This window comes from Drosophila sulfurigaster, chromosome X, assembly GCF_023558435.1.
Source record: "Drosophila sulfurigaster albostrigata strain 15112-1811.04 chromosome X, ASM2355843v2, whole genome shotgun sequence".
In the NCBI taxonomy this organism is placed as follows: Eukaryota; Metazoa; Arthropoda; class Insecta; order Diptera; family Drosophilidae; genus Drosophila; species Drosophila sulfurigaster.
This window is the reverse complement of record NC_084885.1, coordinates 6394389-6421389: the sequence shown is the minus strand read 5'-3', so window position 1 is coordinate 6421389 and position 27001 is coordinate 6394389. Positions and strand designations below refer to the sequence as shown.

Below are 27001 nucleotides of genomic sequence, written 5' to 3'. Positions count from 1 at the left end.
AGCGGAACTCTGCAATGCTTATCATCTTGGTTGGCAGTTTTTCTCTTCCTTCTTTTTGTTGTTTAGTCCCAAACACACACACACAAACACACACTGAGCAAGCGCCCCTTTCTCTAAGGCCAATCGACCCAAAAACTTGGTCAATTGGCAATAAAATCAAAAGCGAAAAAACTTGAAGAGCAACAGTAGACGCAAGTAGCAGAAATAGAAAGAGATTGGAGGGGAAGAAATAGAGCGAGGATGGCCGAAAGTTATTCGACAAAGTCCAGGCGGCGTGTCTGGCATCCCAAATGCGACGCGGTCAGCGAGCTGGTCAACGGAATGAGACAGGAACAAGAGGGGAACGGAAGAGGAGGAGGAGGGAGACGGAGAGTGTATACCGTGCTGTGTATATCAGGGGTCTGGAGTTGGTTCATAAAACGCTTTGTACGCTCAAACAGACACAGTAATTGGCGATACACCAACACACACACACACACACACACAAACACAGCGATACACATGTGTGTTGTGATCCTTGGCCAGCACTTTGTCTTATGGCGAGGGGAAGGGAAAAGAGCAAGCGAAGCAGAGAGCAAAAAATAAAGAAACTTTGGCGGCGACGCGCCTTTCATAAACTTTGAGTGTTTCTGGTTCTGGCATGCACTTATTTTCTTTATATTTATTTATATTTTGCTCAGCATCACAGCATATCCCCCTCTTCCCCCGTTTCCCCGTTTCCACCAACCACTTCTGGCGCCCTTTGCCCTTTTCCCAATTCTTCATAGCGCACATATTTTCATCATTGTGGCAGTGCTTGCTGCTGCCTTCTTGCCTTCTACTGTCTGTTTTCACTTCAACATCTTATTGAGTGGTCATAAGTTTTGGCCAGTCTCTGTCTCACTCTCTATCTGTCTCTTTCTCCCTCTCTATCCAGCTGCTTCCAACTGTGTCTGCTTTTTCGCTTCCTTCTGCTTTTCTGCTTTTCTTTTGCAATTTTGATAAAAAAAAAGCAAAAAAACAAATGAACCAACTCGAAAGCAGCAGCAAAATAATAATATTTATAATAAAATACACCAACGAAATTATGTTGAAAATTTCCGCTCTTTGGCAAAATGTATTTCGCATTCACTTGCTTCGAAATATGTGCCAGAAATTGTTGAGCCTTTGCATTATGGCCACCTCAGTCTCAGTCTCCTTTTGACTCTGAGCAGAAGTTACAAATCGCAATTGCATTTCAATGCAATAAGCAAAGTTATTCTTTTGCCTTTGCCTTTGCATTGCCAATTGACTTTCTTTTTTTTTTTTTTTTTTTTCTTCTTTCACAGGCATCTTTCACTCATTCACGATTACGAGTACTATCTTTATGCGCTATGCTGTTCAAGTACAAATTGTTTCGCATTTGCAGCCGTAATACAATACAAACTTCCTTTGCTGCTGCATGTGTTGAAAACTGTTTATAAAATCAGCCCGAGTTGGCCATAAAATGCCAGCGAAAATTGCTGTTTGCTTTTTAAATATTATGCAATACTTTACAAACATATCGCTTTTCAATTCTCTTTATATGTGTGTGAATTATTTCACGCGTGAACAATAAAACTCACTGAAAACTGAAGGCATTCAAGTGTCGAGCATATGCATTTTGGGTATATTAATTGTGAAATATTGCAGAGATGTGCGAAACTTTAGCATATTAGATTTCAAAGGCTCTTGGTAAATCTCGTTTTGAAGCTGGATTTAATTTAGTTGAAAGAAATTTAATGCTCTAATTCAAGAATTTTCTTATTTGCGAGTTTACGCAAGATTTAATTAAATAATTTGCCTTTCAGCTTTAGCTTTATATTTAAATTGTTCAACTATTTTTCTATTCCCCCTTTCAAAGACATAATCCGAAAATCATATTTAAAAATTTCTTAAAAATAAAGCAATTGAAAAATGCTGTCAACAAGCAACTAGATTATAATAATTAGAGTAGAAACATTTTGCGCAAAAAAAAAAATGTGAAAATTAATTGCATTTTCCACAAGACTGCAAAAAGCTGATATTCAAAATGTTTACAAAGTATTTGAAATTAGTTGCCGTATAATTAATGGGACAGCGAATGCGAATGCGAATGCGAATGCGGCAAATTACAATTGTGCAAGCGCCAAATAAAAGTTTGAAACAAGCGAAACAAACGAAAAAACCAAAATCAAAATCAAAATCGAAATGAAAATTCCTATTATGAGGGCTGGACATTGATAATGCGGACAAAAGCAAATCAAATTCAAATGTGAAACTGCAATTTGACACTCATTAATTTGCATTAGGATTTGTATTTTGCGTGTTGTGTGTTTCAACAAAAGTGAACGGAACTTAAATGCGAAACAAAAACTTAGTTGAATTGAAGATGCAGTACATCATTCTAATGAATTTGCACTTTCGTCGACGTCACAAAGGAGTAATTACTTAATGCACAACGATGACGATGAGTACAGAAGGCCCAACCAATGACTGAGTCGAAAGACTGACCACAAAATCAAAGCCCCGTTACTGCTGCTGCTGCTGCTGCTGCTGCTACTGTTGGAAGTGTCAGTGCCACAAATCAAAAGCCAAAGCCAAGCCAAAAGCCAAAGTCAGGCAACGTTGCTTGCAAAAGCGGATGAGACTGATGACGGACATTGTGACAGAGCGACTGACGCACTGACAGACTGAGATCCAAGTGGCGAATGAAGCTTGGCGAGTGGCGAGTGCCAAGTAGCGAATGAAGGACTGACAGACGAACGGAAGGATTGGTTGACTGACTGTCCGGTTGACGGTCCGGTTTGGGGCTGCACTTGTAGCACTTTTCGTAGCAGATAGCAACACCAAAAGCCAAATGAGTTCAGCGTCCTATTACATCAGTCAGACGATGCAGAGTGCAGGATGCAAAAGGCGAACAAAGACGAGTCAGCAACTGGGGGGAAAGAGAAGCAGATCACAACAGGGCAGCCTCTCTAACTCTCTCTCTCTTACTCTCTCACTCTTCGCTTTCTCTATGCTAACGAGTGGCGAGTCGAGCAATGATTGCGGTTACTTGTTGGTTTTCATTTCATTTTTCATGCCACACTTCTATTTCTTTGACTGGGAATGCCCGCAAGGGGCAAGGAGGAGGCGGAGGAGGCGGAGGAGTGCGCAGTGCTTCTTGCTGAAGTTGAGCTGTCCAGCTGCTTGTTAAGCACTTTAAACAATGCGGCAGCAGCTCATCTCCACGCTTTCCACTCTCTACCTTCTCTCTATTCCCCACTCTGTGCATTGCACATTGTTAAATTTAATTTTGCCACTTGTTTAACCAATGACAGAGAGCCAAACGCAGCCAGACAGCAAACGCAGCAGCAGTAGCGCATCTGCTTTGACTTTGCCCTGCAATTCCGAGCTGCAACTGCGCCAAAAGCGCAATTTGTCAAATGAATTTCAAGTCATTTCACTAAATTGCACAACAAGCAGACAATCGGACAGCTGACGGACAGCGGGACAGCGGGACAATCGGACAGACAGACCGACAGACAACTGGCCAGCTTGATGACTTTGCCGCGACGTGGCTAGAGAACTTGACAGCTGAGCGCGCGCGCTTACTTGACACGCCCAACAACTGCTCAAGAGACGAAAGAGACAGTGCAAAGAGGGGAGTCTTTGGTCAGCTTGGAGCGAGGGTGCGATTCGGTGTCAGAGTCGGAGTCGGAGTCGGTGTCGTGTTGCAAATGTTTTAAATGTATTATGCTCGGATATTACCTCTGTGAGGCCTGACAGGTGCGCGTTGATTGCGCCGCAAATTGCTTCTGACTGAGAACGTAGCGTATACGTAACGTGGATCACGTATACGCCCTGTTTGCGCCCGGACTGCTTCGCATTGCAACAGCAACAGCGTTAAATTTAATTTTCCAATTAAATGCCAAAAAGTTTCTGCTCTCTTTTTTCTGTGCGCTTTTCTCTGTTATTGTTGTTGTTGTTGTTGTTGCTGTTATTTTGTTTGCCGCTGATGCTGGAAAGTTTTTTGCGCGTCAAACAGACATCGGGGAATATTACAAAACTCGGCACGCAGCGGCAACTGCCCAGCTCCTGCTGCTCTTCGAGAGATAAAAAACTAACGAACACTCACACACACACACACACACACGCTGAGAGCAGCTGCATTTGTTTGGGTATCGGTTGCACAAACATGTCCGAAAAACGCAAGTGAATAAAACAAAATGCAAAAACTGTACAACAAATTCAAATGCACAAAAAACGACACGATTTCAACAAATAAAATTAAAATAAAAGAGCGAAATGAAAATCCGAATAAAACTAGCTAAAAACACAACGTAAATTGCCAACGTCGAACAGCGTGAAAAGTTAACTGAGAACAGCGGGGGGGAGTGGAGAACACTCCACAGCGCGCCTCTCTGTGCATCATGCACATTGAGTGTTGCCATTTCACTGGGGAAGACGACGGGGGATGCGATGAGGGGGCGGCAGTTTGATAGCCACAATGAGATAAACATTTTCAATGGCTACCCGATTAATTAACCATCGAGAATCCACTCACAAATTGTTTGACAATCAACCCGAAATGCCATTTATTTTTTCAGCCAACTTCAACTTTAAAAACAATTGCAGCACTTGGCGCATTAAATGAACTTTAAACGCTTTGCTTGCCTATCTAAACTGCTTGATATAGATCGCTTAATAAAGTTGGATTAACTTTGAGTATTGAAATGAGAATTATAGAGAAATAAATGGATCATTAGTCATTACTTCTAGTAACTACAGCATATGAGAGACAGGTGTTACGTCTGCGTATGGTTTCTTGCTGTTGACTCTGATAATTTGATGACTGTGGTAACTTGATAATAACAGAATTTTAATTGATATATTAAAATTATATAACATTTCATTCAGTTGCATGTTGCGTCGTGCGCATAACTTAAGAGAGACTTAAAAACTTCAAAAAGAATTGTATCAAACTATCGATATCCAAGTTGAGTAGATTGTCGGATATAACATATAGTACATCTATCTAAAATGTTCTTTCATTTCTTACTGATTGGCGGCAAATAGAGTTCATTTTATAAAGAAGAATATATTGAGATTATTGTCAAATATTTCTCTTGTCTTCGAGTTAGCTCTGAATTAAATCTGCACTATGCATCGAACCCTTAAGGACTTTCTAAAATAAGTTCAATTTTGTTAATTCTTGAATTCAAAGGTTGCGTTTTAGTAGTAGCGTAAAATATATTGCTAAGTTACTACGTTTTTATATATGGTGTGTATAATTTTAGGTTCACCTAAATAAAGAAGCTAAAGCAATTTTCGTGCTTTTATCTTAAAAAGTAAATATTGTGAGTACATCCAATAATGGTACCAATAGTTTTCTACAAATTAATATAAAAATAATCTAAATTCAAAAGAAAACTAATATGCATACTTTTAGGTTCATCTAAATTGGTCAAATTAAATTTTCCGAATATTGGGATTTTGATATGTATAATGTTATTTCATAGTTTTGAGAAGTGCTTAATAATAAAGATAGAAGATAAGCTTGCATAATAATTTCCTTTATTGATCTTGGTAACAAAACAAAGCATAGTAAAAAATAAAGGACTGCAATCACTCTAAAAAGTAGCCAGTAAATCATCTAGAGTTGTTTACTTTTGTATTTTGTAGGTGTCTCAGATCCAGTGAGAAGCCGCTAATTACTTAAGAATTTCGTATTTATGAAGTTGTCAGTTGCAGTTCATAGAACTGAAAAACAAGCAAGTAAACAAACAAAAAAATGAAGCGCAATGAGCTAAATCAACGGATCTGTTGTATTAAGCAGAAGCTCAGCAAAACTTGGCCAAGTTGATATCTCAGCTCTTTGGCTCTTGTTATTTTTGCCTCTCGAAAAGTTCTCGACAGTTTTTCACGTGGAATTTGTATAAATTTCATTTCACATTTTGCGCGCAACTTTCGCTATAAATTTGTGAAATTTTACTTGCCTTTTTTTTTGTTTTTTTTTTTTTATTGGCTACGTGAAGATGAAGGTGTTGTGACCAAAAAGGATAGAAGGGCAGTTGTGGATAGAGAAGGGGAGGGATGGAGGAATACCGTGTCACATTAGCCAGCAGCAATTGAAATTAGAGAGTGCGTCCCTAGAGAGTGAGAGAGAGAGTAAGAGAGAGAGAGGGAGGGAGAAGCGAGTTTAGTTTGTCGGTTCGGCGACCAGTGGCAAAAGTTTCGCGCATAACTTTGGCTGCAATGTGGCGGCAAATTGCAAGTCGCGCCAAAAATTAAGCGGCCAGCCGCAGGATTCAGAGCAAAGTTGCGACTTGCGACTCGCGACTTGCGACCCTTGAGAACATGTCCAACTAAATAAAAGTCAAAGCAAACAATTTTCCATTTTATTTGCTTGCCAACTTGCGGCCACAAATTCGAAAATTTTTCACTCCCTGCTCTTTGGTTTTCCCTTTGCTCTGCCGCAGTTGCTGCTGCTGCTGCTGAATGGCAAAACACATTTCAAACTCATCGCGACTCGTGTCTTATTTCATCTCATTTCGTTTTGGTTCGCTTCGTTTGGCTTTCGCATTGGCGTTGGCGTTGGCGTTGGCTTTGGCAAAGTGTCTCAGCTGTGGCTGCGGCTGCTGGCTGGCAAATAATTAATTATGCAGCGCCCGAAACTATGCAACAGTTATCAGCGGCAAAGCCTCTCCACCTACCTCCCTAACGCTCCATCTTAACCACCTGCCAAAAAGTTTTGTGTATTACACGCGGCGCGCTCATCAAGCCAAAAGCATTTGACGTTTGCCGGCCAAAAAAGTTAAATGAGTTTTTATGCCAGGCTCCGTTCTCCGTTCTCCATTCTCCATTCGCTCTGCTACTTTTCCCACACTTTTCCCTCTCCCATTTTGGCCTGGCACTTTGACCCCGCCCAGCGACTTCTAATTGGAAAAAGACGCGCGTCCGTTCGCTGGCAATGACAATACAAAAGTTTGCAGCTCAGCGAAATTGAAATAAATTGCGGCAATAACAACAAACACAATAAATAACAATGAACGAGTTGGCAGCACCTTTCACAACAACGCTGGCAACTCTGCGCGTTAGGGTTGTGGTTGTTGTCTTTTGGTTATGCTGAATCTAATAGCTGGCAAGAAGAGGAGAAGGAGGAGGATGGGAACTGACTTCAGCGCTGCGGCGACCATTTAAAACTTGATTAAGGCGACGACGCATCTCGATGAGGGGCAGATGAGTTGGAGCTGGAGTCGGCGACTGTTATTGCTGTCGAATGGTTAACTTTTGAGGCAAATGAGAAATTCAGACAAGCAGGCAGGCTGGCAGGCTGGCGCTGTCATGCATGTGGGCCGTTAAATCGCTTTAATTGCCAATTTCCGGTTAAGTAATTAAAAGCGTTTTGCCCGCTCGACACGGAAATTGGTAAAAGAGCAATTAAATAGCAAACATATTTCGTGTGCTCTCAACCGGCGCATCTCCACTCAAACTCAAACTCACTCACAAACTAACGAATCACGAATAACAAATAACAAAAATATAACAACGATTGACGACGACGACGACGCAAGAGTCAGAAGTCAGAGGCAGAGAAGTGAAGCGGAGCGGAGGCAGTTGAGCGATTCGCTAAAATGAATAAATTAATGTTTGCATGAATGATTGTCTGACTGATTGATTGACGGACGAGTCAAGACCAAGAGCCGAGTTAAGTTCACCACCCACTTTTCCCATCGCCTTTCGCCTTTCGCATGGGCGTGGCTGGCAATCAGTTTGTTCGTTGATTCGTTCGTTTTCCTTCGATGGCAATAAACATTTCAATTTATATCATTTTTCATGACACATTTTCATTTTCAATTATTTGCGAATTATAAGTTAATTATGCTCACATTCGAGAGCTATATTTATACACATATCATTTTTTGTTTTTTTTGTTTAAATATTTCATATATCGATAGCTTGGCAGTCATCCCCAAGCTGTCACCCGCAAGCAGCCATAAGTTTCATTTTACTCTCATTTTTGACAAAGAACTTAAGTTCGTTGTCAGTCAAAAATGTCAGAATGCGCTTCAAGACACGCGACAAGCTGCCAATGAGAGCTCGCTAAGTACATACTTATGCCATGTGTATGTCTTGATATGAATGTACAGCGCATTTTATATACTCGTATACTCGCAGTATATTGCGACGCTCTTTTCACATTTCACATTTCAGTCAAGGCCACGTTAACTTGCGTTTATGTTAAAGTCAAGTCAAGTTTCTCCCTTTCACGTCAAAGGAGCACTTGTTGTCGGATGTTGTCGACAAGCTAAAGTCAAAGCATGCAGCTGAATTTTTAATGAACACATTTTTATATATTTAAAATTAAGACTATTAATAGAGGGTTAGAAATTTGTGGTGAAATTAAGAGTAATAAGAAATTAAGAATATATTATTATTATTAGTAGTAGTAGTATTATAATTATTATTATTTGTATAAACAAACAGATATTTTAAAACAATTTTTAACCATAGGTTATAATTTAAAAACTACTTTATTAAGGCAAAATTTAAAAGCGAATAACTTGTTATTGATGCCCATTAAATAAACTAAAATGCCAGAGCTCTTTCCTTGACCAGCCAAGAATTTGAATATATTATTATTGTTATTATTATTAATACTATTAGTATTGTTATTATTATTAATACTATTGGTATTGTTATTATTATTAATACTATTATTATTATTAGTATAAACAAACAGATATTTTCAATGTAAAAGACAACAAACAATTTTTAACGATGGGTTATAATTTAACAAGTAAGAAAGTTACAGTCGAGTGTGCTCGACTGTGAGATACCCGCTACCCATTTTCAATAAAGGCAAAATATTGCGGTATCATTTTCAAAATATACCGAAAATACTAAAAATACTAAAAATATACCAAATATACCGAAGATATACCACATTCAAAATATACCATGGACGGCACAATATACCAGATTGTCGGTCAAAGCAACTAAGAGCCCTAATAAGTAGGCGTTTTTGCCCATACAAAAGTATTTCTTTAATAACTTCCACAATTTTTATCTGCTCGCAACCAAATTTTCAGGAATGATAACTACTACAGTAATTATTGTATATACCAAAAATTTGAAACAAACTTGATCTGCGTGCATACATAACAAATGCTGTCGGAAAATTATAGATCTATCTCTTATAGTCTCTGAGATCCAGTGTTTCATACGGACGGACGGACAGATGGACGGACACACAGACGGACAGATGGACATGGCTAGATCGTCTCGGCTATTGACGCTGATCAAGAATATATATACTTTATAGGGTCGGAGATGCCTCGTTCTACCTGTTACATACATTTCCTACCGGCACAAAGTTATAATACCCTTCTACCCTATGGGTAGCGGGTATAAAAACTACTCCGTTAAGGCAAAATTTAAAAGCGAATAACTTGTTATTGATGCCTATTAAATAAACTAAAATGCCAGTTCTTTCCTTGGCCAGCCAAGTATATGAATATATTATTATTATTTATATTAGTATTGTTATTATTATTAATACTATTATTATTATTAATATATAGACAAACAGATATTTTCAATGTAAAAGATAACAAACAATTTTTAACGATGGGTTATAATTTAAAAACTACTCCGTTAAGGCAAAATTTAAAAGCGAATAACTTGTTATTGATGCCCATTAAATAAACTAAAATGCCAGAGCTCTTTCCTTGGCCAGCCAGTTTTGTCTTGCAGGCGCTGCGTTAATTGCGTAGCTGTCGCCCCGTTAAACACTCGTTGGCAACTCTTGGCATTTAATTGAGAATATTTTCACGTTTATTCATTCGCATATTTGGGCGTTGCAATAAATACAAAAAATAATTAACTCATTAAATAAGCATTTGGCGTTTGCATTTGCAATTTGCTGTCCTGCCATTTCGCAGTCTCCACAGAGAAAGAGAGAGAGAGAGAGAGAGGAGGAGGACTGTGTCATAAATATTGCTTAATGTTTGGCATCAGCCAAATGGCGTCGTCGTGGCAGGACACTCAGGACATTCGGCTGGTCAACTGAGCACCAGAGCAAAGCAGAGCCACCAGACACAAGGCACCAAGCACCAAGCACCAGGCACCAGGCACCGGGTGCCATTATGTGTTTGTGTTTTGACTAATGCACGAGCTTTGGTCAGTCGACGTGAATGGGTGTATGGGTGTGTCAGTGTGTGTGTGACCGAGGGGGTAGCGGGAGCAGGTTCCAGTTCCAGTTCCATCTTCGGTTCAACCTTCTGGCGGGAGGTGGCAGGTAATTTTCGTTGGAGCTAGGCCGCAATTAATGCCAAATGCCAAGAGACAGGCATAAACACGAGTATGTTGAGTATGCGAGTGCGTGTGTGTGTCTGCGGTTGCTTGGCCAGCCAGCACATGGCCGGACATCATCATTATTGTTCTTAACAACTTACAGCAAATAATAAAAGCATCATTTATAATATTCACAATGTGTGTACGTGTCTGTGTGTGTACGTGTGTGTGTGTGGTATTTTGCTGTTCACTTAATAATTTAGTTAATTAATTTGCACACACACAAAAGGAAAAGTCTAAAACTCTTGCCACACTTAAATTTCTTACACTCAATTAACATTCAGAATTATTTATCTAAATTGTCGTACACACACACACACACACACACACACACATACAAACACACACGCACATGCAGGTGTGCAAAAGAAATCTCTGGCATGGGCAGAGCATATCAACGGGTGGAACTATGGAATTTGAGCAACAGTAACAACGACAACAGCAACGACAACGACAACGACAACGACAAATGTTCCAATTGTTGGCATTTGCAATTATTCATACGCCACGTAGACAAATGTGCTGACAGGACACGTAGAGCAGAGCAGAGCAGAGCACTGCATAGAGCAGAGGACAACACAGCAACACACAGAGGACATCGCTTTGAACAGGACATTCCAGTTTAGATTTGTTGCCGGCTTGTAATTGTCGCAGATAATTAAGTTGCAAGCACTTCTAACTCAGACAGGATGCGACTTGTTGTCGCCCTCTTCGAATCCCTCCTCCATTTAAATGCGATGTATTTTCCCATTTTTTTTTGCATTGCACAACAGCAGCTAAATTTGTCAAATTGTTTGCAAATAAGTGGCAAAAAGTTAAAATAGCATCAAATTGTTAATAATTGTAAAATCATATGTATAACTATTTCTATACCTTCAACACTTCACAATTAATTTAACGTGTGTTGCCAAAACACAATGTTATTTATAAAGTTATAGAAAAGGAACATATTTTCGATAATTGGGAAATCATTTTCCACAAGAAAAATAAATTAAAATTTAACAAAATTCAACATAAAAGTTCTTAGTTATTAACCAATCAATTGAATATCAACAAATTATTAATAATTGTGAAATCTTTTGCTATAGATTTAATATTCTTAACACATCCAAACTAATTTAATGCGAGTTACTAAAAATCTTAAACGTACTCACATAAATAAAGTACAAAACATTAAAAAGGAAAATAATAATAAAAAATCTGCAAAGAGCAAACAATAACGATGCTTTCATAAATTTGACTTTGTTCAGATCAAGCATAAATATCTTTATCTTTTAACAAAATAATAACGAGAAAAACTTTTGACCTGTCCGGACAGGTCAACTCAACTCAAAAAAAAAAAAAAACAAAAAATAAATAAAATGTAAAGTACAAAAAAAATGAAGCACAAACGAAGTGCAATTTTTGTCGTCTTTTGTCAAATGAAAAGTTACGAATACTTAGAAGCATTTAGTTGTAACTTTTTCTCTATTGTTGTTGTTGATGTTGTTGATGTTGTTGTTGATGTTGTTGTGCCGGGCGTATCCTTTGTCGTTGTTTAAACTGCAGCTGGACATCCTGCTCCTGCACAACTCCTTTTTGTGGCTCTGCTGCTGCTGCTGTTGCTGTTACTGTTCCTGTTTGTGCGCTGCTCGCTGCTCATTATGGCTATCAAAAGTGAGGGAAAAACGGGAGAAAAGATTATAAACAAAGTGCTCAGTTTTGAGTCTTTGTGAAATATTAAAACACATAATTTACAAGCAAAACCAGAAGCTCAAAAACTGTATGAAAGAACCAGGCTGGCAACGAGTCGAGTTGAGTCCCTCCAAGATGCCGCTGAAGCTTACAAAAAACACATCCATCCACATCCACATCCCTTCTCTTTTCGTCTCTTCTGAGAGCGTCAACAGCGACAGGATTAAAACGAACTGCAACTGCAACCAACAATAACAAAGCCAACACAATTTGTTGCAAAAGAAAGCAGTTCAGCTGAAGTTGGCAGCGCACAACAAAAAAAAAAAACCAAAATGTCTTAGCAGCGGGGCCAAAAAGGGCAAAACGCAGATGAAAGCAGAGACAAAGAGAGAAAGAGAGAAGTAGAGTGGGAGAAGGAGAGAGGGAGAGAGGGAGAGAACGACACATTAAAGCTCTACATGATAGTTCACAGTGTTTTATTGCATTATTTATTTAAGCTCTTTTGTATGCATTAATTTACCTTTTATGCGCTCATTTTGTGGCTCTAAATTCATCATTTTCTTTAAACAAAAAAATCTACAACCTCAAATTAAATAGCATTTATTTCTTAAATAAGCATTATTAATCAAAACAGATTATAAAGAAAAGTCTAATTCAATTAATTTCAATGCTTGTCTAGCTTCGCTGCTAGCAAAAGTTAAGTTCACATTAAGTTGGCTTTTAGGTTTTTATTTTGTTAAATCTATTTGAAACTGTGTGAATTTGCAGTTAAAGCCTTGGCGAAAAAGTGCCGTAAAAACTTGAGCATTATGTCAGAAGAGAGAGAGAGAGAGAGAGAGAGAGAGAGAGTGTGATAAATAAAACTATAAATAATTATGAAAAACAATTAGGCAAAAAATAAAGAGGAAAAACGAAACGCAACTGAAGCGAGAGTTTTGTTGCTCGTAAAGTGAGCTGTGACAGGGATCAGAAAGAGTCAGAAAGAGAGAGTGAGAGAGAGAGAGAAAGACTGTTAATTAAATGGCCCAAAAACACACTTGCACACACACACGCGCTCGCAGACATCATTAACAAGGCTCTAAAATGGTCATATAAACATGTTAGCACCTCTATGAGAAGCACTCGACCCCGTGACCCTGCGACTTTCTTCCTCTTCCTCTTCCCCTTTCCCCTACTCCTACTCTTTTCTCGCCCATCTCATTGACTCGCAAATTTAGCAGCCAGCGAGTTCTCGCTTTCTCGTGCATGTATCATAAAATTATATGGGTTCTGGCACTTGAGGAATTCACAGCAGGCAGCAGGCATCGAGGGAAATGACACTCGCAAGCGAAGGACGAGGCATTGGTGGTCGTTAGTGGGCAGGCTGTGAAAACGAGTTAATCGCGCCGAGAGAAAGAGAGAGAGAGAGAGCGAGAGAGAGAGAGAAACAGCGAACTGAAAGCGAAGCGAGGAATGGCGCTAATTGCGGCAACCTGACAAATGTCGCACCTCTCGGCTAAATGGGATGCGGTAAACGTGGCCGAGGCAAACAACAACATCGACAACAGCCAAATGGCAAATAAACATTACACTAAAGATACGGCAAACACATACCAATAGCAACGTCACATCAAAGGGTCCTTTTTTGCCTGCCAGCCAATTGGGGCAACAACACAGCAGAGCAGAGCAGAGCAAAGCGCAGCGCATCCTTTCGGCCACACGGAATAGACAACAATAAAAGCGCAACACGTAATTGTTGCCGCTCTCTAATAGCAACTAACGAGCAACAGCCTCATCGAAAGTATAATAAAAAAAAGAAAAAACGAGGAGAGAAGCGAAGAGAGGAAAAAACAATAGAAGTGAAAGCAATCAGGCGCAAGGCGTAACATCAATAGGATATGGTCAGCAAAAAAAAGGACATCAATGTGTTTGAAAACAGCGAGTGCCGATCAGAGCGCAAGCATTACGGATCAATTGGCAATCAAAGAGTGAAACTACAGTAATACAAAGGCAATCAACAGCCGCCTAAGCAATTAAAGTTCAAAAACAATTTGGCAAGGCTCACGCATAAGACAAATAAGCAGTGAATCAATAGAAAAACAAGAGAAATCAATAAAATTGAATTAAGATGAGCAAAATAAAGAAAAGGTAATAGAAAACTTGCTGCAATAATGTGATAGCCAAATGAAATAAAATGAATAATATGTTTAATAGAAATTGATTTAGCAAGCACAAGTTTAAAACATAACATAAACAAGCAAATAAATTGGAGATAAAAATAGATGAAGCAAGCAAGTTAAATGAATAAGAACCGAATAAATAAAGCTCAATTAAGATGAGCAAAACATGAAATAATCAGTGTTAAAGAAAAATTGAAGAAAATGAAATGAGGATGAGCAACAAAGAATGAAGTAAAGAATCGCTGAATAAGACTTGAATATAACAGAATATTCCAAATCTTGAAAATGAAATAACAATGAGCACCAAAGTAAGAAGTAAAGAATCGCTGAATAAGACTTGAATATAACAGAATATTCCACATCTTGAAAATGAAATAACGATGAGCAACAAAGAATGAAGTAAAGACTTGAATGTAACAGAATATTCCGAATCTTGAAAATGAAATAACGATGAGCACCAAAGTAAGAAGTAAAGAATAGCTGAAATTACGCTACTGTATCCAAGAACGAACTCACATGTATCCAAGAACGAATGGTAGAAACCAAGTGAGACTCGTACAACAAGCAGCAAGGTTCAATAGCAATCGAGGCAGGCAAATTGAAGCATGCAAAGCGCGTCGGCTGTAAACAGGATACTAGCAGCAGCTCGCTAGCTAATCCAGGATATCAGTAGCAGCGATTGCAACTGGAAGCCAACAGTGTTTGTTTATGTGCCGACAACAAACTTGGCTTTGAAGGCAGCCCTGACAAACGGAGGTGGGATGGTGAACGGGGCAACTGGGCAACTGGGCAGCTGACAACTTTGAAGTGCTGGGCAAACAAGGACATCGCGAAGTAATCAAAGCAACGAACGCACCAAAAATGAAAAAAAAAAAAAAGAAAAGATAAACTCGAACTGCAGAATTTATGTTTGTCTTGCTGTCGTCTCGTCTATTGGCCAAGCAGAGTAAAAATGTGACAAGAGTGAACACAGCATTTGGCTAGACATTGAACTCGTGCTCGTAGTCGCATTCCTCGCTCTTCTTGTTGTTGTTGCTGCGACTGCGAAGCAAACGCAGACGTCGATCCGGCGGCAAAGGCAGCAGCACTTGGCCCGAGTGCGAGAATCTTTGTCGAGCACTGTGACTTTGATTGGAGCTGTAACTGTGACTGTGACAGTGACTGTAACTGTGACTGGGATTGTTACTGTTACTTGTGCTGTAACTGTGACTGTGACTGTGATTGGGATTGGGCCTGTCGCTGTGACTGAAACTGTGACTGGGATTGCAATTGTGACTTTTGCTGTAACTGTTACTGTGACTGTGACTTGGAATGTTACTGTGACTTGAACTGGCGCTCTGATTATCACAGTCATAACATGGAGTGTAACTGCTTCTCTTGCTGTAACTGTAACTGCGACTGCGACTGTGACTAGGTTGCTGCTCCTCTTGCCAGTGCACGCAGCGCGGCAGCTTTAGATGCTCTTTCATCCGCAAATCAGGCAAACTGCGATGCACGTTAAGCTGGCAGCTCTCTGCACTTGCCATCACGTCCATCTCTTGCTTCTCTGGCAGCGGCTTGAACACCTCCATGAAGCTGGGCAACGGTGCCGCAACGCTGCTTGCCAGCTGCGGCCGCTTCAGCTTGTGCAGCGTAATGCAAAAGTCCTGAAACCCGTGCACCGTGTGATAGTTGTGCTCCTGCTTGGCCGCCTCCGCCGTCTCACTCTCCGTTGCTGTGGCAACATGCAACATGCCCGGCGACCAAGTGTGCTGATACTGCGTGGCCTCCACATCAATGAGTCGCCGCTCATCGCTGTCCAGCCGATCGATGGCGCTGTGCAGCTCGGGATCGTGCAGCGCCACCTCGCGTGCCAGCCGGACATCGTGCCGCCAAAAGTGCTGATCCCGTCGCTGCACCGTCGGCGCCACCTCCTTGATGTGCAGCACCACCACGCCCATCAGCCACACGCACAGCACATTGACAAGGGTTAAGGCCATGCTCACTGCTGCACAGATGAACAGCTCAATGTGCAGCTGCTGCGAATAGTCGCGATGCTTTGAAAGGCTCTGCAACAGCTGCGCGTCCACGTGCCACAGTTGCATGCACGCTCCGATGGCGCCCAAGAGTCCCGCATTCACCGCCGGCGGCAGCAGCGATGCCGAAATGGCCACGCCCACCAACGAGCCCGTGTTGCCGCCCAGCACGCCAATAGCAGCCGCCGCACCCGAAGCCAACGCTGTCACAAGGCCAATGGCCAGAGAATGAGTGTCGCAGCGTGTGATGATCTCCTCGGTGAAGCCGCCGGAGAGCACAAAGTGACGCGAGAGGCCACCAAAGCAGATGGCGCAGCCAAAGGCAAAGCCAATGACAACAGAGATGGCAATGCCAATCAGCTCGTTGCGTATGCCCAGCCAACGGAGTCCACGATCGCGTATCACGGAGCCAAAGATGCCCGCTATGATGGGACCCATCAGCGGGGAGATGAGCATGCTGCTGGAGAGGAAGAGGAAACTGTTCTCGACGAGACCCACGCAGGAGAGCAAAGCGGCAGCCACGAGGAGCACGACAAAGTCAAAGTTGATGGTGGCATCGCGTCGCACCAAGCGAACAACTTGATTCACATTCAGGCGACAGCGCACCGAGTCCATGAAGCTCTGCCAACCGAGATGTTGTCGCTGCTGCTGCTGCTGCTGCTGCTGTTGATGCTGTTGCTGTTGTTGTTGCGTTGCAGTCTCAGTCGCTGCTCCAGCTCCAGCTCCAGTTGCGCCCCGCTTCAGTCGCGTCTCCAGGCAATTGATGGCAGTCACTTGGGTGCCAGCCCTCTCGCCAATGCCCCAATCCTGCAGCGTACTCAGCAAGCGTTCGTAGCGTTCGTCCTGCTGCAGATCAAAGCGTGCCTGAAGTTGACATCCCGCCAGATCCTGTGACCAAAAGACTTGCTCCAGCCGCAGCTTTTCCACAATCGATCGCAGCACTTGCTCGAGAGGCGCATTTGCTGACAGCTGCTCTGCATTCGCTTTCTCTCTGTCTCGCATCCTTTGTCTTAGATGCGGTTGTAGGCAACGCTTCTCCTCCAGCTCGGTGGGCACGGTGACCATCACACAAACAGCTGCATTCATTCTGCATTCGAGTATCACGTTGAGTATTCACTTGAAATTTGTGTATTGAATCGATATGTGAGACACATTTCCCACTTGCTAGTTAGAGCAGAGCTGCCTCAGCTAAAGGCAAAGCAGCTATCAATAATTGGAGCTAGCAACTGCATATCAAAAAAGAAACGCCCACTTCCTCCCCCTCAAATAGAACAAGCAAGAAAGTTACAGTCGAGTGTGCTCGACTGTGAGATACCCGCTACCCATTTTTAATAAAGGCAAAATATTGCGGTATCATTTTCAAAATATACCGAAAATACTACAAAAATACTAAAAATATACCAAATGGCATGTTTGGTATATCGATATAGTACCGCATTCAAAATATTATATACCATATTGAATAACAAGCATAATTTTAAAGCTAGATTCGCGATTTTTGGTACTTACAATAATAACTTCAGTATTTATGATTCTTGCCTGTCTTACAATCTGGTATATTTGGTACTTTATGGTATATTTTCGGTGTAGTACTATATCGATATACCAAATATAGACTTCGGTGTACCTTAATATTTTTGCGGTATATGAAATCAGTATATTTTTGGAATAATACCGCATTGTTTTGCTCTTATACAAAATGGGTAGCGGATATCTCACAGAAAAAGAGTAATAAAATTGATTTAATGAGTCGGAAATTAGATCCATCATTTTCCATAAATACCTTACAACTTGCCCAACAATGTTTAAGTCGAAAATTTAAAATTAAATCAACTTAAGTACATAAATACTCGTAAGTAAATGTTTTAGAAATCTTCTCAATATTAAACATTTAATTTTAAAGGCATTATTTGTATTGCATGAATTTGAGCTGTTCATCTGAACTTTGCATGGAATATTTATCTTTGCCAAGACAACATTCGCTGTCAATAATAAACTGAAGCTCGAGAGAGAGAGAGAGAGAGCAAATCAATAACTGAATCATCGTTTCATGTGGCAAACGAAGTGTGAACGCATTGTGTGCGACATTTAACTAAGTTGTGTCGAGTTAATTTAAGTGTAATCGACAATCGACAATTGTTGACTCAAATCAAAATGGCAAATCGCGCATGTCATGTCAAAAGGATGTTTCCTTACGGCATTTTGAGGCCGCATGCCGCATGCCACATGCCACCTGCCCCATTCTCTGGCTGCTGCTGCTGCTGCGACATCCGTTGCAGTTGTCGTTAGGTGGGTGGTGCAGCGGGAGGCAGAGGGTGCAATGTGGCGCGTGTCCTGTTGCCGCATAATCGACACGGCCACAGCCAGAGCTAAAGAACCAAAGAACCAAAGAACTAAAGAAAGCAGCAGGCGAAAAATGTCAACAAACTGGCAACAGCCATGAAATATTATGAGGCCGCTTGGCAGACGGCTGCGGTTTGGCAGTAATAACAAACACAGCGGAAAGTCGTCGAAGAGAGAGAGAGAGAGAGTGAGATCGACCGGAAGTAGAAAGCAGCAAGGGGAAGGGGGTATAAGGGAGGGAAAAACTGGCAGCGAGCAGAGCAAACGCGTGAAAATGCAAACAAAATTGCTGAAAAAACGCACGCAAAGCGAGCAGCAGCAGCAGCAGCAGCAACAAGAATAACAATAATAACAACAGCAGCACCAGCAGCAGAGCTCAATGCAACCATTGTTCTGTAAACACTCGCACACACTCGCACACACTCGCACACACATTCGCACACACTCGCACACACATTCGCACACTCTCACATATGTGGAGAATTTTTTGCTGCTGCATTCCTCGGTGTCCATTATCCAGCAGCATTTTTTCCATCTGCCATTTGGCAGTCGCCGTGCATGTGGGCGTCACCCCGCCCCTTTTCCACTCTCCCACCCTCTCCCCTGTCCCTATGTGTGTGTGTGTGTGTGTGCTTTACCGAGATCAAGCGTCAAAATTACATTGTTGGCATACGCTGTGCAACTTTTTGCGCCATTCGCTGCTGGCCAACATTTTATTTTGTGCCTTCTGTGGTGCCCCCTGTACCCTCTCCTTCTTCCCTCCCCTTCCCTTCCCTTCGCTGCACGCCCTGAACTGGCACGCCTTGCGTTTCCTGTTTTCCGCCATCTCGCAGCCGCTGCAGCATTTTCTCCCTCTCCTGTTTTTGTTTTTTTTTTTTGTGCAAAAGCAACTCTTGTTATTGCGGCTCCTGTTGCTGCCGTTTGGTCACCTCGAAATCCTTGCCAGCCATGCTGCCAGTCAGCCGAACAAGCGGACAGACAGACAGACAGACTGAGAGACTGAGAGACAGACGTACGGGCAAACCAAGCAACCAGCCAGGCCATTGTCTGGTCTGCTTCAGTTGCTCGTTTTTCGGCTGTCCGCAAAATGTGGGCGGCAAAGCCAAAAACAAAAAAAAAACACGGCTTAAAACACTCTGCAGGCGATTAACCGAAGCTGCAATACTCTAATCTTACTTCTTAAGGAAACATTTCTTTATTTATATTGGTCAAATTTGAGGCAGCTAATTACAAGTTGCTTAATTTCCTACGATTGTTCAATACATTTTTTAATAGTTACTCATTACAAATTTACTTTACACCTCATTGTAGTGCAATATTACTTTAATTTAAGGAAAGATTCAAAATTATTTAAGATTGAACAGTAGACAGCCTTAAAATATTGTATTCCTTAGCTAAATTTTTTTAAAATTCAATTCAAGAATAAAATCTTGAATAAAGATTATATGATATCGAAATTAAACCTAGAAAGTTTATTCTTAAATCAAGATAAAAATTCTACTTGGATTCTATGTTGCCCAAGCTTGAAATTCAAGTTTATAATCTTGTTTCATGAATGAAAATATCTCAAAATTGAACTTAGAAGGTAAATTCTTAAACGTTCTAAAACTTACCTTGTTTAAAATAAAACAAAAAAAAATAGATTTGCGTACGATTTTTTAATTTTTTTTTGTGTAATTTAATATAAGTTAAGGTATCTTTTGTATTGTATTTAAATATAAATATATGTATTTTGATAATATTTATTTAGGTAACTATCATATATAAATTGATTCTTATTTAATTCTTTTTTTTAGTAAGATGAACTTAATTTTTCTTTAGATAAATATATATCACATCTAAATAAATTCTGCTTCTGTTAATTTGCTCAAACGTTGCTCTTCTTCTTTTAAAGTATATTTTAGATGTAAATATATTTGTTATAATTACTGAATGTAGTTGAAGAGCTAAGAACTTTTTGTTTAAAGTTTACACTGAATTATGATTAGAATTCTCTGCCATGATTAATATTTGCTAAGTATGCCAAGTTAATTGAAGCAAACACTAGAAGAAGTCTTAGCTCGCAGCTGAAATGCTCCATGCAAAAGTGTATGGAATGCCACCAAAAAGCAGAAAAAAGGCGAGCAGGCTAAATGGGATAAAGAACAGCGAGCAGGACGACGCACTGGACATGGACTGAGCGCTGAACGCAAAGGACACGCAGGACATGCTGAACGCAGGATGCGCTGAGCAGCGTTGATTGTTGCAATTTCTCGTTAAATTGAATTCAGTCGTTCAATGCGAGCCCAGAGCCCGAACCAGATCCAAAGTTGAGCGTTGAGTGTTGAGTGCTGAGAGTTGCGAAAGAGAGAGAGAGAGAGAGAGAGAGAGAGAGAGAGCGTCGAGCTGCACTGCTTATTTATGACAAGTGGCGCTACATGAACAAGGCCAGGATGCAGGACCAAAACAGGACCTACAAGAGCGGACAGCGGACGTCGAACAACAGGCAACAAGCAACAGACAATGGCCAATGACAACAGCAACGAGTACAACGACAACGACAACAAAAACAACAACAACGACTACGTCAACGACAATGCCAATGACAACGCCGATGACAATGACAATGAATACAGCGCATTATGAGATTGCGATTGCCGATTGCAGATTGGCGATTGCAATTGCGATTGTTGGTTTGGTTTTCAAATTACACAAAACACATGGCAACTCAGCTCATTGGCCAGCTGATTGGTTCTGAGCTTCGACTTCGACTTCGACTTCGACTTCAACTTCAACTTCGATGAACGCATAATGGGGGAAGCATAAGGTGCCTTTAACGTTTATTGTCAACACTTTGTTGGGCTCCCTCCTCCTGCTCCTCGATGAGACTTCAGACTTAATTGCCAAGGTGGATGTCATAAAAATGTAGTCGGGGCCTTAATTGAAATGAGAGCACAGAACTTACAACAAAGATTAAACTAATTATATGAGTATATTTTATATTTCATATAAACAAAATAAAATATTTAATAGTTGTGTCATTTGATCCGACATCAAATAAAGACATAAAACGAAGCATCTACAAAATTGATCTGATAAAAACTGTAGGAGTTATAAAAGAAATACTTACTAGGGATCTTACTTGCTTCGGCTGACAATCTAGTATATTTGTAGTCTTGGGTAGTAGTTTTGGTTTAGTTAGTTTGCGGTTTATTAGTATGGTTTAATTTAAAATGAATACCGCACAATTTTGCTTATATCCAAATTGTATAACGGGTATTTCACAGTCGAGCACACTCGACTTTAAAATAAATGTTTCTTTCTTTTTTTATATTTATATCTGAATCCAATTATTATAGTTATCTAACTATAAAGCTTATTCAAAATGGCAAATTTTTATCAAATAACAAATTCATTTAAATACAATAAAATAGGTTTGGCACTCTGAAAGCTCTCTTAAAATATGATATACTTATTTTGTAAAATTTAATGAGATATTTCACGTATCAATTCATTATTAGATAATTAGTTAACAATATGAAAACTTTGTTGCAATATTCTGTTGTAAACTTTGCAAAGTTCACATCTGCCCCGAACTTTGGCTTTACTTAAATTATGTTACAAAATTGAATTTACTACTTTAACTCTTCACTGTAGCTTGCCAACGAATCAGAATCAGAGTTCATCTCTATAACATAGTTTTTGCACTTTTAAAACTGTGCATAATTTATGAATCGAAATGAAAGTGGAAAGTTCATAAGCTGCTCTCTGGCTTAAATCAACTTGTTATTCCAAGAATCTTGCCACTTTTCCCAAAAAAATACAAAAACTCTCTTCAAATTAACTCTCAATTTGTAGCTCTTTCCATCTCTTCATCTCTCTCTCTCTCTCTCTCTCTCTGTCGCTGTTCTGTCTCTCTCTCTCTCTAAATCATATTAGTTCACTTGGAATTAGAGCTTTCGCATTTGTTTGCTAAATTGACTGACAGTTGCAGCTTAACTGATACAACATTTTCGACCCAGTAAACTAAGTTGGGTGAGTGAAAGGAGAAGGGGAAAGGGGGTTGTGGTGTAGGAAGCGACGGCTCGTAAATAACTAAAATGGCAACCACAGAGCCACAGGAAAAGGCAGCCAAATGCAAAATTATGCGCCACATTTAAATGTAATTTGCATTTATTGCCATTAATTGAGTTGCACAACTCGTTGTGCGCGAGTGTGTGTGTGTGTGTGTGGGTGTTTGTGTGGGGTGTTTGTGGGTGTGTAAATACAGGCGAATGAATGGCATCAAATGAGCATTTAAGCCTTTTCATTGAGCAGCAGCAGCAACAACAACAACAAACAGGCCTTTCGGCATATGGTTAACTAATGAACCGAGTGCTGACTAAATCCGCTTCAGATAGGCTCATAAGATAGCTGCTTATGGCAAACTCAAACAGATACAGACACAGATACAGATACATAGATGCGGATACAGATACATTTACAAAGACTGTCATTAGGTAAATTGCAACAACGACAACAATGAATGGGAGCTGGGAAAAAAATGCTATTTAAGCGGCAAATCGCAAACATTCCAATTACTTAACACGAATGTTTGAGTAAGTGGCCAAGTTTGAGGCGCCTCGCCACTCGCTGTGTGGCAAGAAGTGCTCGTAATGAAAGTGCCAAATAAATAAGGTGTAAACACGACTGTCTGCCACTCTCTATCTACCCATCTGTGTATGTGGGTGTGTGTGGAAGTGTGTGTGTGTGTGTGCCTCACCTGTCTACTGCCTTCAGCCGGTTGGCAAGCTTAAATGCCAACAAAATCGCAATCGCCTGACGTTATCCTTATCATTGTTATACTTAAGTTAACAACAGCTTAAACAACAGCGCAAACACACACACACACACACGCTTACACTCGCATACACGTACGCACACTAATCAAGCACACACCCACACCTTCGCACTTGTGCTGAGGCAACTTGAGTTTTATGGACCGCACAGTGGGTGTGTAATACATTAAAAGCGTGTGCATAAACAATGCTTGTATTTATTTTGAGATTATATTAAATGAATTTCCTCTTTTTATATTCAGTTTCATAATCTTGTAAAGCAACAATTTTATATATTTTCGGATTACATTAAATTCATTTTATTGTTATATTCAGTTTAACAATCTTTTCAAGCATGAACTTGATCTATTCCTTCCTTAAAAAATGAATCATTTTATTTATTTGATATTATTAATTTATTTCATTTTAAGTTTCTTACCTTTTAAAGCACTAACTTTATCAATTTTATATTAATTTAGCAAATATAAAAAAATGTATATTTTTATTTATTTTATATTATATTTCACAGTCATAAAAAAGGAATAATTTTATTTATGTATGTTTTATTTTTTTTTTTTTGACTGTCTTAAAAAGCAAAAAACAACAAGCTAAATCTTCTTTATTATGTTTTTTTATTTTTTACAGTGTTAAGAAAGGAATAATTTTATTTTATCTTTTCAACCTAAAAAAAATAATATTTCTTTTAAATGGGAAAATTATAAAATATCTTTGACAAATAAGGGAAATTTAGTTCTGGTAAAGGAAAACAATCAAACATACTATACGTGAATTAGCATTTGTAGCACAATGATCCATAAAATAATTTAAAATAATCCATAACAATGCCATTTGCTCCACTGTGCAGCATTAATACGCCAGATCTTGCATTCATTTGAGTTGTGAGTTGATAGTTGGCGTTTATCTGCCGCATTCGATGTGTCAGCGACTGCGTTTGGGTTTACGTCTGCGGTGTCCTGTTTGAGCCACTGCCAAAAGGAAAATGGAAATGGTAACGAGGCAGAGAAAGCAAGCAAGCAACGAAGACAGCAGTTGGCTGGGCTTTTAGCCACGCTCATTTTGTGGCAGGCGCAAATCCCCATAATCAGAAAGCTTTTGCACTTTATTTGTGTTAGTTTCAATTATATAAACAACGGCAATGGCAATGGCAACAGCGGCAGGCAGCGATGGCAAGAAGAACCAATTACCGCTTGATTTAGCACACGCACACGCAAATGCAAACAAAGCTTAAACACTCACACTCACACACACTCACACACACATGTTCAGCAGCCATGACAAACTTATTGAGATTCATTGAGCAGATTGTGAAGCTTCTCTCTTTAGTTGAGTTCAGTTCTGGGCAACACGCGGGCGATGCGGCACTGACTGACTAACTTCCCCTCTCCCCCTCTCCCCCTTCCACATTCCCCACTCATCCTCTCTGTGGCTCTGCAAAGTCCCCTTTTCAGTGTGCTCATCCCACGCATTGGTAGGCAGACAATAGCTAATGCTTCAACTGGCAAATACAAACACAAACATCAACACACACGCACTCACTCTTAGTTGAATTATGTACGTATGTAAATATGTGCTTGTGCGTGTGTGTGTGTGCGAGCGTGTGTGTGTATCAGCGTATTGTTTACTTTGCATAAAAGCTCAGCCATTGAAAACTAAAATACTGCACAACACATTGAGACTTTGTATTGCATAGCATTAGGCGCCGTTTCATTTATATTTTATGCACACACACTCGCACACACATACAAACATTCCCAGGGACACAATGTTTAAGTGCGTCGCTTTATCGTCCTGAATTCAGTGTGCATTTGAGCTTAATAGTTAAATAAACAGCAATTTCCTTCTGCTGGCAACAGCAGTAGCAACAGCAACAGTAGCAACAGCAGTTGCAAAAGTTGCCATTTTGCCAAGCGAATCGAACTGCACAATCGAACAAGCACATTCTTTATTGTAATTGAAATATTTTATTTATTTCCACCAGCTACAATTTTTGTCTGCACTCCACACACACAACAGCATTCAGCCATTCAGCATTCAACGTTCTCAGCATTTCCAATTTTAATTTGGATCATTTGGGAATTGTTTGCTTTAACTGTACAAACTGTGTGCAAGCAGCAATTGGGGCATCAAGTGTGAATTGCCATTGATTGAAGTCCATAATAAATTGATCTGCCTGAAAGTATGCTACAAAAACTGGCACAACGACCGTACACGTACTGCAACTGGCCGTTAGATGGCGCTTTGCACAACCAAAATGCAACGTTATCAGACGTACGCGAGACAACCAAGCCAAATGGCCGAGAAAAACAGCTGTGCATACCTATTCGCATTCACATTCACATTCACAATACACATTCGTAGTCACACTCACCGAAATTCAGCTGCTGCAATCAACGCCTAATGCAGATCGTTAGGCAAACACGTATTTCAGAATTTCTGCCAATTTTTCTTAGCTGCGCTCCCCCGCTCACTTTCTCTATATCGCTCTCGCTCTCTCTCTCGTTTTTCGTTATGTATTTTATTCGCCATGTTAACATGCCGTCTGCATATGTTTACCAAAGAAATTTCTGGCGCAAAAAAATGAAAAAAAAGAAAATAAAACGAAGAAAAGTTAAATTTTCCTAATGGCATTTGGTACACGAGGCAAACATACGAAACGCACACTAACAACATCGACACCTCGACGCCGGCTGCAGGCAAGTGTGACAGATATTTTACCATATTACAGTTGTAGGAGTATTTGTGTGTCAGTGTATGTGTTTGTGTGTGTGTGTGTGTTGTTTGTGCATCGTCATGAGCGCCAGTTTCCTGTCGCTGATTTTGTTTCCATGGCTTTTCGGGTAATCCTAACACTCGTCCTCACTCACAGCTGTCTTTCGCATTCACATTCACATTGGCATTCACATCTGCATTCACATTCGCATCCGCATCCGCATTCATATTCGCTGTAGTACAAGTTATGTTTGCCTTTAGCTAACTCAGCTGAGACGTTGTTCTTTTTTAGTTTTTGGGGAGGTAATTCCCCGACAACATTTTCTTCTCTTTTTTTTTACGTTTGTGGACAACAGCAATTGGTCTCGGCTTGAAGCTCACCTTGGTCTAGACTCTAGACCCAGACCCGATTCTCCATGCAGTCGAGCGCAATAAAAACTAAACTGACAAATGTACTTGGCCTCAAGTCGTAGTTGGTGGTTGTCCCCCGCCGCCTTCACCGCCTTCATTAGAGTTGAATGAGTTTTTGCTACTATTTGTCCAAGTGTGTCCTTGGGCAAGTTTCTGCCTGCCCGTTGTCCGTCTGACCGTCTGTCCGTCTGTCCGATTGTCTGGCCAAGTGTCCAACTTAATCCCGCATAATCGCACCAATTCATAGTTAGAAAACTTACCACAAAGCCTCAACACAAACGACAATTTCTCATTCTCCGAGACGACTTTTTGGGGGCTGGGGGGCATCACAGTCACAAAAAAGCGAAAGGAAAGACGAGGCTGAAACTCTGCAGCCGCAAACTGCGGCCAACTATTAAATCACATGAAAATGAAAGCACTCAAGAGAAAGAGAGAGAGCGAGAGCGAGAGAGCTTCAGGATATCTGAGTGTGTAAATAAAAACCACATTTTGCATTTTTGTAATTCGTCTTTCGTACTAAACTTTGGCTGTAGTTAAGATTCAATTTGAAGCTGTA

The 27001-nt window shown here is 40.3% G+C and overlaps 2 protein-coding genes across 3 annotated transcripts in view; one reads left to right on the top strand and one right to left on the bottom strand.

The window, feature by feature from the left end:
• The window catches only part of LOC133847168 (chaoptin), a 169786-nt gene that overhangs the window by 58963 nt on the left and 83822 nt on the right, over positions 1-27001 (top strand). The gene's annotated exons all lie outside the window — the stretch shown is intronic.
• On the bottom strand, positions 15047-17342 carry LOC133848404 (uncharacterized). Of its 2 annotated transcripts, XM_062283961.1 has the most exons (2): positions 16870-17342; positions 15047-16839 (listed from the first exon to the last, which is right to left on the bottom strand). In XM_062283961.1, the coding sequence occupies exons 1-2, from the start codon at positions 17249-17251 to the stop codon at positions 15131-15133; spliced, it is 2091 nt and encodes a 696-aa protein (XP_062139945.1). In that variant the 5' UTR covers positions 17252-17342; the 3' UTR covers positions 15047-15130. The 2 variants fall into 2 exon arrangements, with proteins under 2 accessions (XP_062139945.1, XP_062139944.1); XM_062283960.1 differs by having other exon boundaries at positions 15047-17342.